Raw genomic sequence first — 17,571 nt, forward strand, 5'->3', positions numbered from 1 at the left:
TTTTAGGCTTTTTTAGCACTGTGAAATATTAGAGGGACTATTACAAGGGACGGCCTGGTGGTTTGAGTGAAAGGAAGGTCACAGGTTTGATCCCTCTGCTGACTGCTGAAGGAGCTCTGCCCCATATACTGTATGTATGCACAGAGACAAATTTGTTGTTAGACTACACAGAAACGGCCCAGAAAGCCTTGCAGTTGGTCCACGGTTACCGGTTGCTAGGGAAACCTCTGGTGGTGGAGTTTGGCCGTGAGCGAAGGAGCGAAGAGGAGAAACAGGAGGAGCAGCAGGATGAGAAGAAACAAAAAGAAAGTAAAACGTTTCTCCCCGACCAAAACACAGACGCTGCAGCCTCATGAACAACAGACTGAGAGATTTGTGTGTCATCTCTCTGTTGCCAATTGATAGAACACAACAGTGATTTTCAACCAGTTCATGAAAGCTTTTACATTTGTTTTACGTTTTATGTTTCCGGTTTGTTTGTAATAAACAGAAGAAGAAGAAGAACTGGGTAGTTAGCATGAGCAGTGATAGCCGCCATGGCTGAACAGACAAAGAAAAGAGAAACTCAAACTACATCAACAGAAAAGCCAAGCTCCGCCCACACAGATTGATTGACAGGTGATCTGTGGGAAGTGCAGTGCAGAAACACCACAGTGAGGCTGAGCGACAAAGATGGAGACTAAATAAAAACAAAAGCAGGATGTTGCAGATCAGCACTTTAAATACTGGAGGAAGGTTGAGGGTCGTCCAGGGGAAAGACCCATCTGTCATCTCTCTGACAGGCTGCCAATAGACACACAGGATCAATCTGAGGGTCTGTGTGTGTCGATCAATATCTGTGTGTGTGTGTGCACACATACTGTATGTGTGGCAGGGGGTCAGAGCCGGAGAGAGAAAGCTTTCAGCAGCAGTGGAAGCAGCAGGAACACAGCTAGCTCAACGCTGCACTTGCCAAGATTTTAATGAGAAAATACACCTCAGTTATTAAATCACAAAGTGGGGCTGCAGCAGAGAAGAGCGTCCCATCTTTACTGATTGAGTTTGCCCAAATGAAATTCGGGTGTCAGGTGTGGACACTGGCGGGAAATCTTCTCCGCCCACAGGATACGATGAAACAAAATTTAAGAGCAAAGTCCAAACTGTCTGCTAAACCAGAGGGAAAATGTAGAATAGTTTACTTTTATTATTATTTCACTCCCTAGACCAGTGATTCTCAACCTTTTTCATATCAAGGACCCCTAATTTAGTCCACATTAGAGCCACGGACTTCGATTTAATGAGCTTTTGTCTCTGGGACCCAAATATGAGAATATTTTTATTGTTAGATATGATTTTGTCCAGATTTCCATGACTACCTGTATTGTAGGCAGAGAGATAACAGTGAAATTATGATCAAAATAGTCTTTCTTCTACATTCTCTAATTGTGTTAACTTCTTGTAAATGAAATAATGGTGAGGTTCCATAATTTCATAATTCATCAATTTGCTGGGGACCCCCTGGAAGCCCCTGAAGGACCCCTGGCGGTCCCTGGATCCCACGTTGAGAACCACTGCCCTAGACGTTGGTACGGTCTGTCTCACCTCTCCGCCTACAGACAGTTCTGCATAAAATCATATTTAACAGCATAAAATCTCCAGATGGGGTTTCTTGGGACCAAATCTTATCAAATGGGGGTCTGTGTATTTGGGGGTTCTTGACATGAAGAAGTTTGGGAACCCCCCTGTCCTGAACAGCAGTGAGCAGCGCTGACTCACCAGCGTTAGATCTTCTCCTCTCTCTCGTCTCTTTGGTTCCCTTTGGTATAAAGCATCACAGAGCGGCCGGGGGCTGTGAGCAGTTTACTGACTTCACAACATCAGAGGATTTCTGGGTATTGAAGTTCAAACAGTTTTCAACCCGTTAACGCAGCTTTAAGGAGGATTTGTACTCAGTTAAAGAAGAGATTCGAGAAAGAGAGAAGAGAACATTCACTGCTTCTCTTGGGACAGGTCGATATGTTCGACAAACAGCTGATTCTACATTTTCGATCACATTTTAAACATTTGCTGACACTCTTATCCAGAACAACTTCCAATCAATGAGCAGGTATGAGTTCAGTGGTCTTGCTCAGTGACACTTCAATAGGACACATGGCTATTGTGGGGATCAAACCTGTGACCTTATACTGAGCCTCTCATGGCTGTACAGAGAAAAACTGTTCCTTTGTGGTTTCTGTCTTTATTTAGACACCAAAGAATAGATCAGTCCTGCGCCACACAGATGAAAAAAATAACAACAGATCATTTGTGTCTGTTTAAATTTGGATGAAATAAAAAAAAACACAAAAGGGGCATCAATCCAGTGAGCAGGTATCGTTTCCTTATTCATCGTGTTAATCCTCATTAACAGTCTGGACCTGCATGCTCTTCCTCTTTGCTGTCAGATGTGAAGCTACTCCAAGAACTTCTTAAAGTCACAATGAAACGGCATTTAGAGAGCATCTTGCTTCCTTTAATGTGATGTATTTCCTGTTGAAACAGGATGTTGGGGACGGGACATAACGCAGGGAGGGATCATTCAAAAGTGTGAACCAATGGGAGATCAGTTAGGGAGAGAAAGGCAGTTTGATTTGATGGGAGGGGCGGAGGGGGCGGGGCTGTTCAAAAATCTGTGATGTTTTATTGGTTGGAATTTTCATGTCGCCTCCTGGTACACGATGATGTCACCAATAAAGATTTTCTGTTTTCCGGGAAGTAAAAGTAATGAGATTTTGATATAAAAATGCAAGAAAATTAATGTTTTTGTCATTTTTTTTGGCATACATTGTCAAACAGGTGTAGCGTGTGATAGAATGAGCTAAGAAGGCGAGAAAGGCATTTTTCATTTCAGTGTGACTTTAAAGGTGACTCTCTCTCTCTCTGTTTCTTTTCTCAAAAAAAAAAGGTTTAAAAACAGACACCTGACACGTTGATCTACTTCCACGGTTCCCACTAGTCAACGCTATCGCACCTATATCCTTTTTTCTGTCACATCTAACGGTGCGGTTGTGTCGTAGCTGGCAGTGTGGTAAGCTATACAGTGGTGGCCGTTGTAGACATTGCAGAATTATCCTGCTGCATTAGTGCTCCTGCATTTCCAAACAGTTCCTCTTGGCGGTGCAGCACCGGTGCAGCAGTGCAGGAAGGAGTCTGGTGTTGTAACCGGTGTGGCAGTAGAAGCTCTGGGTAAACCTGAGCAGACGGCACAACTTCTGCTACGTGTAAAGGTGGATGCAGTATTGATTATATAAAATTTCATCCATATACAGCTTTGGCCGGGACAGATATAGTTAGTTCCATCTCAATTTAAGTAAAAAAAAAAGTAAACAAAAAAGGTGAAAGCAGTACAAGAAAGTAGTACAATTCTATTTCAATATGCGATATATCCATTTGGGGGAAAAAAAAACATTACCTGAAATTCATTGTTCAATTTTTCTGAAGCATACACAATCCAGTCAGTGAAAGTGTTATTAACCAACCACTTAAGATACTTAATGTCTTTTAAAAAAGTACCATTAATTTGTTGATGTCATATTTCTCAAATGGTACATATCTCATTTTGGAATGAAAGAAAAGGCCCGTGTGAAATAACTGCAGGCTGTAGCAAAGGCAGTGAAAAACATAAATTAAATAGAATATAAATATAAATATAAGCCACAGACAGAAAGCTGTAAGTGCACCTTATCAGACACGGTGAGGTAAAACTCCATCAATATGCAAACGAAAGTGTAAGCTTCACTTTGCAAAAACGTGAACAGAAATTGGAGACGCAGCCGAGACAGAGCGGGAGGTTTGGAGGACGCTTGTGAGGGAATTCAACCCTCAACCCCGGCAGTGTTAGTGCCTTGCTCTACTAACTGAACTACAGAGGAAAACACACATACTCAACAATCTGCTAGTGTCCATCACCTTGCTGTAATGTTGTATGTTTGCTCTCCAATCACAACAGCAATTTTTTTTTCTTTTTACGTCTGTGTTTCACCAAAAAAACATGACAAATTACATTTTAAAGCTGCACTTTTCTCAACAGCCTAAATCACAAAACTGGGGCTCAAATTGTCTCATCCTCACAAATTCAGACGATGTAGATTTGCCCAAATAAATTTCTGATGTTGGGAAATCTTCTCCATGCTCAAGTGATGAGTCAAAACTTCTTCACCACTCCCACCCAGCCACGAAGAAGAAGACATTTAGGCGCCAGGAGTGCGCAGTTCATGCCTCAAACTTTCAAAAAAATTCAAACAGTTATCTCTCACTGCCAAACTGCCACGTTGCCTCGTGCATCTTCAACAGTCTGTCAGCGTAACAGAAAGCCTTACATGACTCCAGTGAGGGTGAGGCTGCGTCTCCAAAATCTGTTTTGAATAACACTCAGCTGATATATTTACTTTCATTGCGTCTAGTCTCTACATAACTATACCGCTACTCTACCTATATCAAAATTAACAACCATAAACAATGTTGTGATATAATAGTACAAATGATGCAAGCACAGTACAATCCATTTTGCAGCTTCAACAAAGGTGAACTGAGCTTCTAACATTGACTGGAGTGTAGGGATTGTTGATTGTGCTCTTTGTGTGTGTGTGTGTGTGTGTGTGTGTGTGTGTGTGTGTGTTTGGATAATCTAGATAAAGAATTACATCTTGTTTCCAAACTGCACATGTTCATGTGACAGTAGTAACTTCGTAAGTGTAACTTCTCTTGATTTGTCCCAGTTCAAAAAGGCTTCATCTATGGTTGACCTACATTTTGCAGCAGTACTTCTTGTTCCACATTTGAAGTGTCACAGCCGGGGATGTCACTTAAAGAGACAGTTCATGATTTCAAGTGTATCTGAATCATCATGATCTGGGATCTTTCAGAATATCTAAAAAGCACTTGCAGTGCTGTTTTGGTTTTTGGGATATCAGCAGGAAACAGCAGAATCTGTTCAGAAATCAGTTTTCACGGTGAACTGTATTGTGAAACGACTGGCAAATCTTTTGGAATGTACTGAATGTGATTTTTCAAAGTAATGGTTTCCAGCAGTATTGACTTCCACTATGATTGCTAACACAAAAACACCAGTGCTCCCAGGTTATGATGAATCAGACAGCCTCCAAAAACATGAACTATACCATTATCAATTTTGGCTACTAGCCTGGCAGCTCTAGTTGGCTGCCATTTCCTTTTACACCCATTTAAACCCATTTCTACCTATTTTTATCCATTTCCATCACTATCATTTCCATTGTCCCCCATTCAAACTGTGGCTAGTGAGGACAATTCTGCCCTACAAAGGCAAACAGCAGTAAGCTTAAATATTGTTTTAAAGGTTAAAGGTGATGAGGCATTAGATTTCAAATCAACAAAGATGATACAATGAGAAACAATATACTATCCACTTCTGTATCAACAATCTTTTACGGAGACAGGAGGGAAATTCTATAATCTCTAATAATCTCTTAGCAGCCTTGGATTTGCCTATAGGCCGAATGGCTAAATATATAGCAACCAGGCTAGAAAAAGATACCTGAATGTGAATAGTCTGATAAGGTAGCTTTGTATCCAAATTTACCCCTAGCCCCTTTGGTCCTTGTCTCCAAACACTCCAAGTTGTAGCTTGAGAAGAGTCAGTTGACCTAAACAAACGGTTGTTTTTTTGGCTTTGTTTGCTAGCTAAATAGCTAGCTGGTAATTTAGCAAAGAAATTGGTGTTAATGTTAACATACTAGCCACTGCTAACACTAGCTTCTAATAGATACGTTAGCTAGTGAGCAATTTACAACAAGACAGTCATGTTTAGCTGACCAGATGGTTAGCTAGCTAACAAGCTAGCAAGAACCACAAAAATGATCAGTTTCCAGTCAAAAAGAGCATAGAAATGCCAATAAATAACCAAGTCTACTGCCAAGTTGTACATTTAGAAACACAACCAACTGCTCTCAGTCGTCGTTACCTATGGACCTCCAATATGGCCGCCAGAGGATGTGTTACATCACCTGAACACTTTTTATTGCTGTTTGGCTTTGAAGAGCAGAATTATGCGTTAGCCCAGACTAAAAAACATACCAGACATGGGCAGGTTGGCTATAAAAAATAATATATCCTTGGTTTCAACTTTTTCACACAAAGTCTCCAGCATAAAGAGATAAACTGCTGCAGGAAAAAGGCCTTTACAGAGTAGATATGAGTTTGGTCCTCTGGTTAATGGTATGACTGGTGGTCATAGTAAGGTAGCACATATGGTAAGCCATAAGACAGTGTACATTTGGCAACAAATAAACTTGCCTCCATTGTCTCCCTTCTATCATGGCACAGGGCTGATGGAAGCATTACTAAGAATATACAGTTTGTACGCATGTTTACCTCATACAGTTAAATTACCCCTCGTAGGAGAGCAGTACTTGGCAACACGTGTATTTTCTTTCCCTTTTTAAGCTCTTTCATCAACATAAGGCCATGGTGGGCATGTTTTCTCGAGGCATGTTTTCTAGAGTGATGAAAATATCGCTTAAGATGCCCTGTCCAAGGACGACTAACTGCTCTCCATACAGCAGATGATGGGAATGCATGGCTGCCTGGAGGACTTTGCAATCGATAAATCTTGAAAAAATGTGAACAAGAAGCATAAATGCAGGGATTGTTCTTTCAGCAAGTGAACAACAGCTGGTGTGTGGAGGTGTGGAGGCCCGACGACCCCGCAACAATCGAGATACAGACAATAGCGCAAGTATTAGGACAGTGAAGTGAGGTTGGTCTTGGTCTCTGCTGAATCATCTAGAGCATGGGTCTCAAACTCGCGGCCCGCGGGCCAATTGCGGCCCGCGAGACGATATTTTGTGGCCCCCACCTTAATATGAAAGTTTAATGTTAGTGCGGCCCGCGAGTTTTATATGGATGGCAATTTACAGTATTGTGTGCGGAGCTGAACGAACCTACCAATCACGGTGGGGTATATGGCTCTCGGGGGTGGGACATCGACCGGGCTTGATGCAAGCAGAGAAACATTTCTCAATGAGTGAAAGTTACAGCAGCGTTGCCATGGAGAGTTTTCTTCCGTGCCTGGCTGGCTGCCTCGTTTCTATTGGGCACACGCGGACATTCGTCCCAGCGCGCTGCGTTCACAACACTTCCAAAAAAAAGTTTTTAAAGTTGCTGCCCAGCGGGACATTATACGTATATATGTCTCTCTCTGACAAAATAAATCAAAGTGATGCGTACGCGGCGGGATAAAAGAAAAGTAAGGAACTCAATGTAGCCTAATGTAGTCTGCAGTCACATAGTGACACCTGTCCGTCGGCGATAACAGTCCCCGGTAACCCGGACCAATTATAGGGTCGCACCGTTATTTGTGGGTCATTATTTTTTATTTGCATCGCGCTATTTGCATTGCCTCACACGATGAACACTACATATATTTCTATATGATGTCATTTGTTTTTTTTGTTTCTATGACTACTGCCAGGTCTCTAGCAGCAAGGAGTAGGCAAGAGAAGCCATGTTCAGAAGAACAGTTCATGTTCTTCAATGTTCCATTCATGTTCAGGACAATTCATATTCAGAAGAACCCATTGAGGTCAAAGAACTGTTAATAAAGACGTTTAAATCTTATTTTGTGTTAAAAAATAAAAATAAAGACATTTGAGAAGATTGGAATTTTTTTTAACAAAGCTTTTCTTGTGGAATACCTGATGCGGCCCAGCCTCACCCAGACTCTGCCTCCAGCGGCCCCCAGGTAAATTGAGTTTGAGACCCCTGATCTAGAGTGTAACATGGATTTGGCATTAGAGGATGATCAGCTTTCGATTACGGGTCTTTCCTTTGGAGGTGAGATGTTGTTATAATCCCATTGGTGTTTTTTAATGTACGTATATTTTTCTCTCCTATTTTTCTCTCCTGTTAGTGTTTCATTTCATCATTTTATCTATGCAAATAAATAAACTAATAAAAACATCTTAAACCTCAATGAAATCATGAAAACAGCCAAAAAAAATAACAACTTTGGCTTGGTGTCCCAATACTTCCACTATGGACTATATAAAGAGTTCATACTTTATGCACAGCACTATAGTTACAGTATTACCACCACATTCAGAGAACAGTGAAGACACTGATACATAAGAAAGTGTTAATCACACGCTGCCAAGCTGTTGGCATGGAAACCCTACAGTCGCACAGATTGTTTAGCGAGTGCAGGAGCCTGGCTGCAGCGTGTCAGCGACACAGCGTGAGCCCCAAATCCACAGCGCCGTCCCTTGTTGTGGATGGAAACCTGGCTGGTTATCTAGGCTGCTACAAGGGCCAGAGACAGAGGAGTGATCATCTTCTTGCCAAGTCCTCTCCCCACACCTCGTTGTACTTCTTTTCGGCGCTGTGGCTGCGCCAGGCAAGAGGTCTGGCATCAACTGTTTGCCAAAGCAAAATAAAGACGAAAAATTAAACATCCAGCTAGGTGCTCAGGCTGTTTTCCTCAAAACGAGAACAATAATCCTGCGTGGCTTGTGAGCTGAGGGGGTAGATTGGCTTTAGCTTGCACCCACCGGGGAAACAAAGGACAGGAGAGGCAAATTTTAGGTGCAGAAAAATACCACAGGAAAAAAATACATTAGGAGTTGGAGCAACTAGCAGCCAGGAGCGCCAACTGAAGCAGAAACCTCTTTCTTCTCAACCTTGACCTTCCTCTCCATCAGACTCGGCGGGGGAGCGACGGGCCTGCCAGCGTCCTTGGCCTCTGTTTCATTTCTCCTTTACAATTTCCTCATATTTGGGCGGAGGGTCGCTGTAGGAAGGCGCCGAGGTCTCGTCGCCGCTGCTCTCCAGGTGTCCCGTCACCTCCTCGTAGGAAGGGGGCGGCGTGGCGCCGGACAGCCGCGAGGCCACCGACAAGGAGGAGTCCTGCACATAGAGGGCACGAGTGTTCTGCTGGTGAACGGGCTGGGAACAGGCTCCTCCTCCGCCTCTCTCCGCGCCGCTCACCACCACGGTGGGGCGCAAGCCGGACTCCTGGTGGGAGCTGTCGGAGTGCGCGGCCGTTTCCCGGTGCACCAGGATGCGCGGCAGGCTGCGGGTGCTGCGGTTGTTGGCCAGGTAGCGGTTCTGGGTGTAGGCGGGCCGCCGGCGCGTGGCCTTCTGCAGCTGGCACCTCCAGAGCAGGAAGAGGGCGATGATGATGAGCAGGGCCACGCCCAGCAGAGGAACCACCATGTAGACGGTGTCGGCGCGCTCCGAGCGGCCCTCGCTGTTGCTGCTCACTGTGTAGACGCTGCGGGTTTTCCAGAACTCCATCTGGGGAGGAGGAGCAGGGAAAGAGACTCTTTACATTTTTACATTTTAGGCATTCAGGTCATGCGCTTTCCAGAGCAGCTTGTGCTCGCTCCTAACATCCAGCGTTTAAATTATAGCGCCCTCATTAGGCCAATCAGTGTAATTTGGTGTATGAGTGTATGAGTTTGGGCCTTTCAAAGTTAGAAATTTTGCCCTTTAATCATAGCGCCCCCATTAGGCCAAAGAGTGTCATTTTCAAACGCTGGAACAAAGTGTGAAGATGCATCATCCCTCCAAATTTCGTCAATATCAGACCGACTTCATCAAAGAGGGATTACCTGAAAACTAACCACAACATAGTAGGATTTTGCCAGTACACCTGTAGTGTGATGCCTAGTCAACCTGCGTACTGACTGGGAAACAGCGGGGAAACGGCGACTCACCGTTCTCTCTTTGTTCTCGAACACTTCGTTGGCCTCCTCGAAGCTGCAGCTCTCCTCGCCACACTCCCTCTCGATGTTCCCCTGTCTGAACTCCTCCAGGAAGCCGTTGGCTCGAGGGAAGCGCTTGAGGACAGAGTGAGCATCCTGGTCACCTAGGAATGCTGCGCAACGAAAACGAAACGCGATTCAAATCTGAGCCGTCCATACCAGGGTCAGGCTGAAATATGGATAATGGCCTTTTATGAGATATCGGATATCAGTCATGTGTTTCACTGCCGATATGATGGCGCTTCCTCTCTGACCACCGCGACATGACAACAGTCTATAAAATCTGCAATAAAATTGTATTTTCTTTGCACATTTATTCATTTGTATGTAAATCAGTTCTTCGTTTGAAGGCCTAATATGTTCCTACTATTAAATAGTTGTGGTGGGTCTCCCTGCCTTTAAAGAGCAGCTAACACTAAAATAATTTCATTAGTCTGGGTTTCAGTGGAGAGTTTTAGTGTCACATGATGGTTTAAATGCTGTTTCAGATGCTTCTCCACCCTGACAAGAAGAAAAGTCTGGGGGAAAACACTGAATACGTTTAAAGATATTGAATATCAGTGCAAAATATTGGATATCGGAAACAATCGGTGTTGGTATCGGCTTTCAAAAACTCTTGTCTGTCTAACCCTGATCCATAAGTCCGCCCAGTAAACTGCACATTCCTCTGAGCTAAATGTCTTCTGTTGAGGAGGTGAAGAGGTTCAGATTCATCACCTCCTGTAGGTGGAGAAGTCGATACCTGACACTTGAATTTCATTTGGGAAAGATGCCTGAATCTACAGTGTCTCCTTTGGATGGTTATACTGTATGAATCCAGATAAGGTTGGCCGCCTTATCTGGATTCATACAGTATAACCATCTACTACTATACTTTATATATGCAGAGAAAGAGGAGGGTGTACTTGAAATGGCATAAAATAGCATTGAAAACTCATAGGGTCAAAAAATGTCTTGGCCAGAAAAAATAACCTTGTTTTTATTTTTTACTTCTAAGTAAAAAGTTGTAGCCGCGTAACAGTGAAATAAGCTTCACTTCTTCAATATCCAACATTACAAGCAGCTAATAATAAGGTCAAAGGTCAAATATTCCTGTGACCCTCGACTGATCATGCACAGGTGGATCTGGGGGTCACATGTGGGCATGTCTGTGTTTTTGGGGGGTTTGCATGCTAAAAAGGTTGTGAACTAGAGATCCGCCACTGACGACTGAGGATCTGTCCCTGTTGCCACGGGCGACGATGATGTCACAGGAAGTGACAGCCAGACAGACAGAGACATGAAGCAGCTGAGCTCACTCTGTCTTATTGTTGTGTGTGTGTGTGTGTGTGTGTACATGTTGTTACCACCACAGTGAGTCAAAGATTAAATGTCAAACAAGAAATCATTCACTTTGCTGCATGTGTATAAGTGTGTGTATCAGTGTGTGTGTGTGTGTGTATCCATGTGTGTGTGTTTGCATGTACTTGTGTGTGTGTGTGGGTGCATACGTGGCTTCATTACCTCGTTCAGTGAAACACCAAATACTAATCAATTGAATAATTCACCTAATTTGCAACCATGCATTTCATTATGGGTGTGTGTATGTGTATGTGTGCGTGTGTGTGTGTGTGTGTGTATGTATCTCCTTGAGGAGAGGGTGACCTCTGCTTTCAAATAGCAAGCCAGACAAAACAGCAAAGCAGCCATTTATTAACATTATTGATGATTGAGTGGATGTGAACGGCTCCTGCTCACCTGCGGCCATGCTCCCGCCTGCTACTCACCGTCCAGCACGTCACACACCTGAGGGGAAACACACGGTCACATAACTGACAGGAGCATTTAACCAGGAGACCCAGCTTTCAGTTATCACCTTGTCCTGCCTGAAGGAACATTCACATCTAAAACGATAACTATAAAGATAAACACACTACCAGTCAAAAGTCTGGACCCACCTGACTGAATGTTCTGTGTTTTTCATTCTCTTAAAGTCATTTTGATCTAAAGGCTTCTGCTTAAATGCTTGAAATGAGTTTCTTAGACAAATATAAATAGTGATCCTATGTATGAATTTCTTTGCAAAGCCTTTGCCTTTCCATCAAGGCAAAGGGCGGCTACTTTAAAGAATCTAAAATATAAGATAGTTTTGATTTGTTTAACACTTTTTTTGGTCGCTGCATAATTCCATTTGTGTTATTTCATAGTTTTGATGTCTTTACTGTTATTCTAAAATGTGAAAAATAGTAAAACTAAAGAAAAATGCGTGTGTCCAAACATTTGACTGGTAGTGTATATCAAAAAAAAAATAAATACTACAAAATGAAATTGAAATTGTTCTAAGTAAACAGAATGTCTGTGTTCCCAGTACAACAATAACTATAACAAACATCCAAAACGATAACTATAACTATAACTATATTTTTGGTTTGATCTCAGAGTGATTTCTTTTGGATGCAGAGACAAAGATAAAACATTTTCAGCCAATCAAATTAAAGTTCTAACAAAGAAGGGGGCGGGAACATTTTGTTTGCTGAGGAACATATCACAGATATTGTAGTAGTGTGAATGCTTGAGCAACAATGTATCATTATAGTTTATAGTTATCTTTATAGCTATCCTCTTTTATTGCCTTTTTTTAAAATAATTTTTCATTTTGTACTGTTTTCATTGCTTAGTTCATATTCTATTTTTGTGCTTATATACCACTTGTCTTTTTCCCTGCTGAATCCTGTTTCTTCTGCAGCTGCAATGACCTCATTTCCCCACAGGGATCAATAAAGTTTCACTGTATCTAAGAAGATGAAAGATCAAAATCCCTTTCCTCCAGCATTCAGCAAAGGTTTCTACATAAAATGCTCTCTCTAAACTCCAGAGGATAAAAGATCCAGTGTAATGGAAACTGAATCACAAATGGGCATAATAGTCTTGCTGTTTCTGTAATTATACAGAGGCTCAAACAAGCTCCCATGCACATTACTCATTCAAAACAAATGCACCAATTTACACTAAACCTTTCTCTCTATTATACACAGAGTCTATTCTATCACAGTTTTTTATGACAGCACAAATCCATGCAGCTTGGATTTTAACAGAGGAAATCACATCAGCCCGGTTCCTGCATCACTTCACTGTTTCCCTGTTTCAGATTCTGCTGATCGCTCGTAAAGCTCGGGTTAGTTTGGACCTCAGTTAGATCTCCAACCTCTTCACCCCCTCTGAGCCTGAGTGTGACCTTTGACCCCTGGGTGGAGGCCTTGTGGTCATCTTTATATCTAGACTTAAAGGGAAAATCCACCTAAAAACACTTTCACACTATTTAAAAATCAGCTATTGGTGATGCACTTTGCATTTCTGGATCTATTTTGTTGTTTGGTATTTTTCTTCACCACATCACCTCCAGATATTTCCAGCAGCTACAGCAGGAGTTTGATATGAGAAAATGTTTCAGGATGTAAAACATCAGCGGTAAACGTCAGGTTTTGGTGTCAGTCCCTCAGAATCAAAGAGCGAGGGCTTCTTTCTAGAGCCGCCATTTTGCACCGAGAGACGTTCAACAATCATACAGGGAGAAATCCATCGTAGAAGAGGAGAGAGACCAGTTTCTCCACCCACAGGAGCAGGAGAGAGACCAGAATGCAATGCAGCAGAGATACATGATGTAGTTTGAGTAAGAGACATGACTCTTGCTATTTTTTCATTGGAAAAACACTCGCTAACCACTATCATCATCGCTCCCTCCACCTACTCATATAACACACAGCTCAAAGCAACAAATTAAGACCTGTTCTCTGAGGGTGGTCGAAAGGCATTCTGGGAAATGTAGGAAATCACTAACTGAAGTAGAAGTAGATGCGGCAGGTTGAGGGAAAGTGGGTTCACCAAAAAAGTAAATTACAACACAATTATACCACAAAATAACTTGTGGCATGCACTGAACATCACAGATTGGTGAGATCTAACAGTGTTAAGAGAATTTTCCTTTTAAACCGCGAATTTAATTTGGGCAAATAGGGAGAATCTACAGAGTCTCAGTTAGTGTTGATGGGACGCTCTGCTCTGTTGCAGCCCTACTACTCGTGATTTAGGCTGATAAGACGGGTGTATTTTTATTTTACATTCATATTTTACAGCTTTAAAGCCCCTGTAAAGGTACAATAATTCCGTGATTTCCTTGTAAATATGTAATTTGTGGTCTTGCATGCATATAAAATTTGTATACAAAATAAGAAAATTCAATTATACTCCGATCTTTCAAAATTTTATGTAGCCATTTTGCTAATGTACGTCTGCAATCTCCAACCAATCAGAATTTAAGAGAAAGATGGCGTCACATACCAATTAGCTCCCGCCTCTTCGTTCTCTTTGCGTCTGAGCAAATTCGTCGTTTTCAATGTTTTGTTGTGCAACTAGCTAGCTAAACCGCTGGCTTACCTTGTCTGAACATCCATCTATCTATCCGTCTATCTCTCCACCTGTCTGTCTCCCTCTACCTGTTCCTCCCTCTCTCCTTCCCCCTCTCACTCGTTCACCCCTCCATTAGCCTCATCATTCCTTCCTCAGTTGCATTACACTTCTTCCTTCTTTCCAAATCACTTTTTCAGACCTACAAGTTGTGCTTTTACATAACGATGTTTCTCTTTCCACTCTCCTCTTCTTTTCTTGTGTATTATTATTATTATTATTATTATTATTATTATTATTTGGGGCAACTGTCTGACCCCAAATTCAGTCTGTCTGACACAGATTCTCTGGGAAAGAGGCAGAGTTTAAATACTGCGTGACGCTGCTCTCTAAAATATCACACGTTGGTTTTTATGCACAGGCAGCCCCCGTTTAGCCCTGCACTGGCAAATATAGGCTACTATAAATATAGATGGAGAGGGATTGGGGGGGGGGGTGATGATGGTGGTAGGGGTTTCCATAGCAACAGAGATGGAGATGGGAGAGGTTCTGAATCCAGACCAACTTGAATAATTAGGATACAGAAGAAGAAGCCAGTTTTACACGGGATATCTAGGATATTAAATATGTTATCTGTGTCCCGGAATACCAGGACTGACATCTGAGACACACACACACATACACTCTAAAAGCCTACTACTCATCAGGTCAGCCATATGACTGTAATTCTGAAATACAGCAGATGCCCTCAGTTACATCTGTTCTTGCCTTTTAAATCACATGACACAAAGGCAGACATAATGAATACCCAAAAGGCATTTTGGGGCTTTTTTGTTTTTAAGCAATCAAGTTAAAAGTAAGAGAGAGAAGGAAACAGCTTTTTGAGTCTGTCCTGAGGCTCTGACGCTCTCAGCGCCTTCTCCTGCTTCTATAACTGCACATGAAAAATTCATAATCAAGACTCACGTTGAGTTAGAGTCATTTTTTTTCTCAAAAGGCAGACTGCTGAGTGTTTGTCCCGTTTAAATACTAAATCTAAAACCGTGGAAATATATATTTACGGAAGAAAAATATACAAGCCTGTCCGTATCGGTACAACCCCCTGTGTAACTTGTTTAGGGTGAAATAGATAAAATAATCCCTACCTTCATACCGCTTGAGAAAAGCCTTTTCCCTTCCATCCCTGACTCCAGCGAGGGAACTCCCACATGAGTCACTAACGAGGCTGTGACTGACGTAACCGCGGACCAATAGGAGAGGTGGATTCCCCACGACTGACCAACCACAACCGCGATACGACATCGCCGACGCACGGAAGGTGGAAAAAAACAACAACCGAGGCTGCCGGGGGTTGAAGTTGTCTGAAAGGGCGCCGGGGTTCATAAAATTAACGGACGGTTTGAATTCGTAACCGCGGCAACGAAGAGAAAACGTGTAATCTGTAAACGAGGCTCGTGGTGTTGCTCTGTCCCGGTTGTGCCGCTTCAAGTCAGACGGAGTCCGCTTGGAAAGTCGGACAAATTTCTGCCAAGCCACACCTTAGACCGAAATACTCCATTTCCCAGCATTCTCAGGGCGGGTTGGCGCCACCACGCGCCCCGATTCCTTGTTCCATGCCCGATTCGTGCAGAAGCAAACTACCTTTCTGTCTTTGTTTCTGTTGATACTAAGAAATGTTGGTGATAATGTGAAATTACTGTGCCTTTTGGTTAAATCACAACTTGGTTAATCACATTCATAAATATAGAGTACTGAAGTACATTCCCCATATCAAAAGGTTCTTAATTGAAATTAAACATTTTTAACAACAACAATAAACTTTATAGAGCAGTTTTCAAATCAAAGTTACAAGTGCTTCACAATAAGGAATGAGTGCAAGGAATAAAATAAAAAACCCTGTAACAATAATTAAATCAAAATCTTCTAGAAACTTTTTAATTCAATAATGAATGAGGAAGCTAAAATCAAACCAGGATTAAAGGTAATAGCTTTTCGGGTTTTTTTAATCCATGTTAAAATGAACTACTTTCAAAGCATGCAAAACATCCATTTGTTAGAGAAGATTGTTGAAAACATTATGAGTGTTTTTTTTTTTTTCTGTTCACACATGGGAAAATGGTTTTAAATGAGTTTGTACAAGCAGTAATAAATGTAGAAATTTGAGTTTGTCGTCCTGTTTGGGTTTGTTGTCTGTAGTTGAGGCACCACCCTGATAGCGTAATTCACATTTAATGAAAAGTTCTAGGGAAAATGTGAGAAAAAAACTGTAAAATGTTTCCAAGGAATATGTGTACTCCTAAACTGGAAACTTTATCTTTAGGTGGGAAGCTAATATTAACTTAAGCTACTGTTAATTAGGGCAGGAGAAATAGACTTTGGCTTGCATGGTATTTGCTACATAAAATGTCAGTCTGCTGCAGTGTTTTGGTTTGTTATGCCTTCAATTTCCATGGTGCAGCTAAACAAAGAGCTTCAGTGTCAAACTAACTAGTTTAAGCATAATGTTTAGTGTAAACTTCACACGCTAACTTCCGATCAAACGCACGTTCAGCTGGTGCAACAGGCTGCAGATTTGCACATTAGTTAACGTGACATGTCAAGTAGCTAGTTGTGGCTAATAGCTGCATGTTGTGGCTACTAGCTGCATGTTGTGGCTAGTAGCTGCATGTTAGCTAACAAAACCAATAAGTAACAGTTTGTTCAGTTTAACTGAGCTGACTCTTCTTAAGGCAATATTCCACAGTTTTAACATGGGGGTTATTCAGCACTTGACCGCCATGAAAACCAGAATTTAAACTACTCACCAAGTTCAGATGCAGCTGGACCAGTTTGTAGTGTTTGAATGAGCCCTGAAAATATCTTGAAAACTTACATTTAACAAGTTTGTGAACAGATTCGATAACATGTTCCGCTTTTAAGACAATAAAGTAGCAACTGGTCCGTCCTCATTTTGCATTTCTATTCATGGTTTACACTAAAATTGGTATTTAAAAATTAAAGTAGATCCGGTCTCCCAAACAGGAACTATCTCTCCCTCCGCTATGTTCTCGTCTATCAATAAAAATGCAATTTGGCTTAATTATATTCTAAAAAGCCATTTAAAATCACAGCATCTGTTGTTGAATCTGTTCACCAACATGTTCAATTTTCAGTCTATTTTCGTGGCCTAATTCAAATGAATGGGAAGTAAAAGTCCAAACGCTACAAACTCGTCCAGCTGCATCTGATCTTGGTGAGTAGATTATATTCTGGTTTTCATGGCGGTCAAGAGCTGAATAACCGCCATGTTAAAACTAAGTGGAATATTGCTTTAAGCTACAGCTCAGAGTGTTTTGGAGTAGAGACTAGGGCTAAAGACAAGACAGTTTACTGCCTCACAGCCTGAATTTGGAAACAAATCGACTTTTTAAGACCTTTCACTTGTAGCGGA

The 17,571-nt window shown here is 41.9% G+C and overlaps 2 protein-coding genes across 2 annotated transcripts in view; both read right to left on the reverse strand.

Moving 5' to 3' along the window:
• The window catches only part of rbm41 (RNA binding motif protein 41), a 111,343-nt gene that overhangs the window by 50,156 nt on the left and 43,616 nt on the right, over positions 1 to 17,571 (reverse strand). The gene's annotated exons all lie outside the window — the stretch shown is intronic.
• On the reverse strand, positions 8,243 to 15,316 carry LOC139923331 (transmembrane gamma-carboxyglutamic acid protein 3-like). Its single transcript, XM_071914071.2, has 4 exons — positions 15,287 to 15,316; positions 11,496 to 11,543; positions 9,711 to 9,871; positions 8,243 to 9,288 (listed from the first exon to the last, which is right to left on the reverse strand). The coding sequence occupies exons 2-4, from the start codon at positions 11,503 to 11,505 to the stop codon at positions 8,740 to 8,742; spliced, it is 720 nt and encodes a 239-aa protein (XP_071770172.1). The 5' UTR covers positions 11,506 to 11,543; positions 15,287 to 15,316; the 3' UTR covers positions 8,243 to 8,739.

Source organism: Centroberyx gerrardi, chromosome 11, assembly GCF_048128805.1.
Source record: "Centroberyx gerrardi isolate f3 chromosome 11, fCenGer3.hap1.cur.20231027, whole genome shotgun sequence".
Taxonomy (NCBI): Eukaryota; Metazoa; Chordata; class Actinopteri; order Beryciformes; family Berycidae; genus Centroberyx; species Centroberyx gerrardi.

What these genes read in the sequence shown, in the direction of transcription:
- LOC139923331 (XM_071914071.2), bottom strand. An exon ending in TCGAGAACAAAGAGAGAACG is followed by an intron (nt 9,289 to 9,710) that starts GTGAGTCGCCGT and finishes CCTCCTCCCCAG; the next exon opens with ATGGAGTTCTGGAAAACCCG.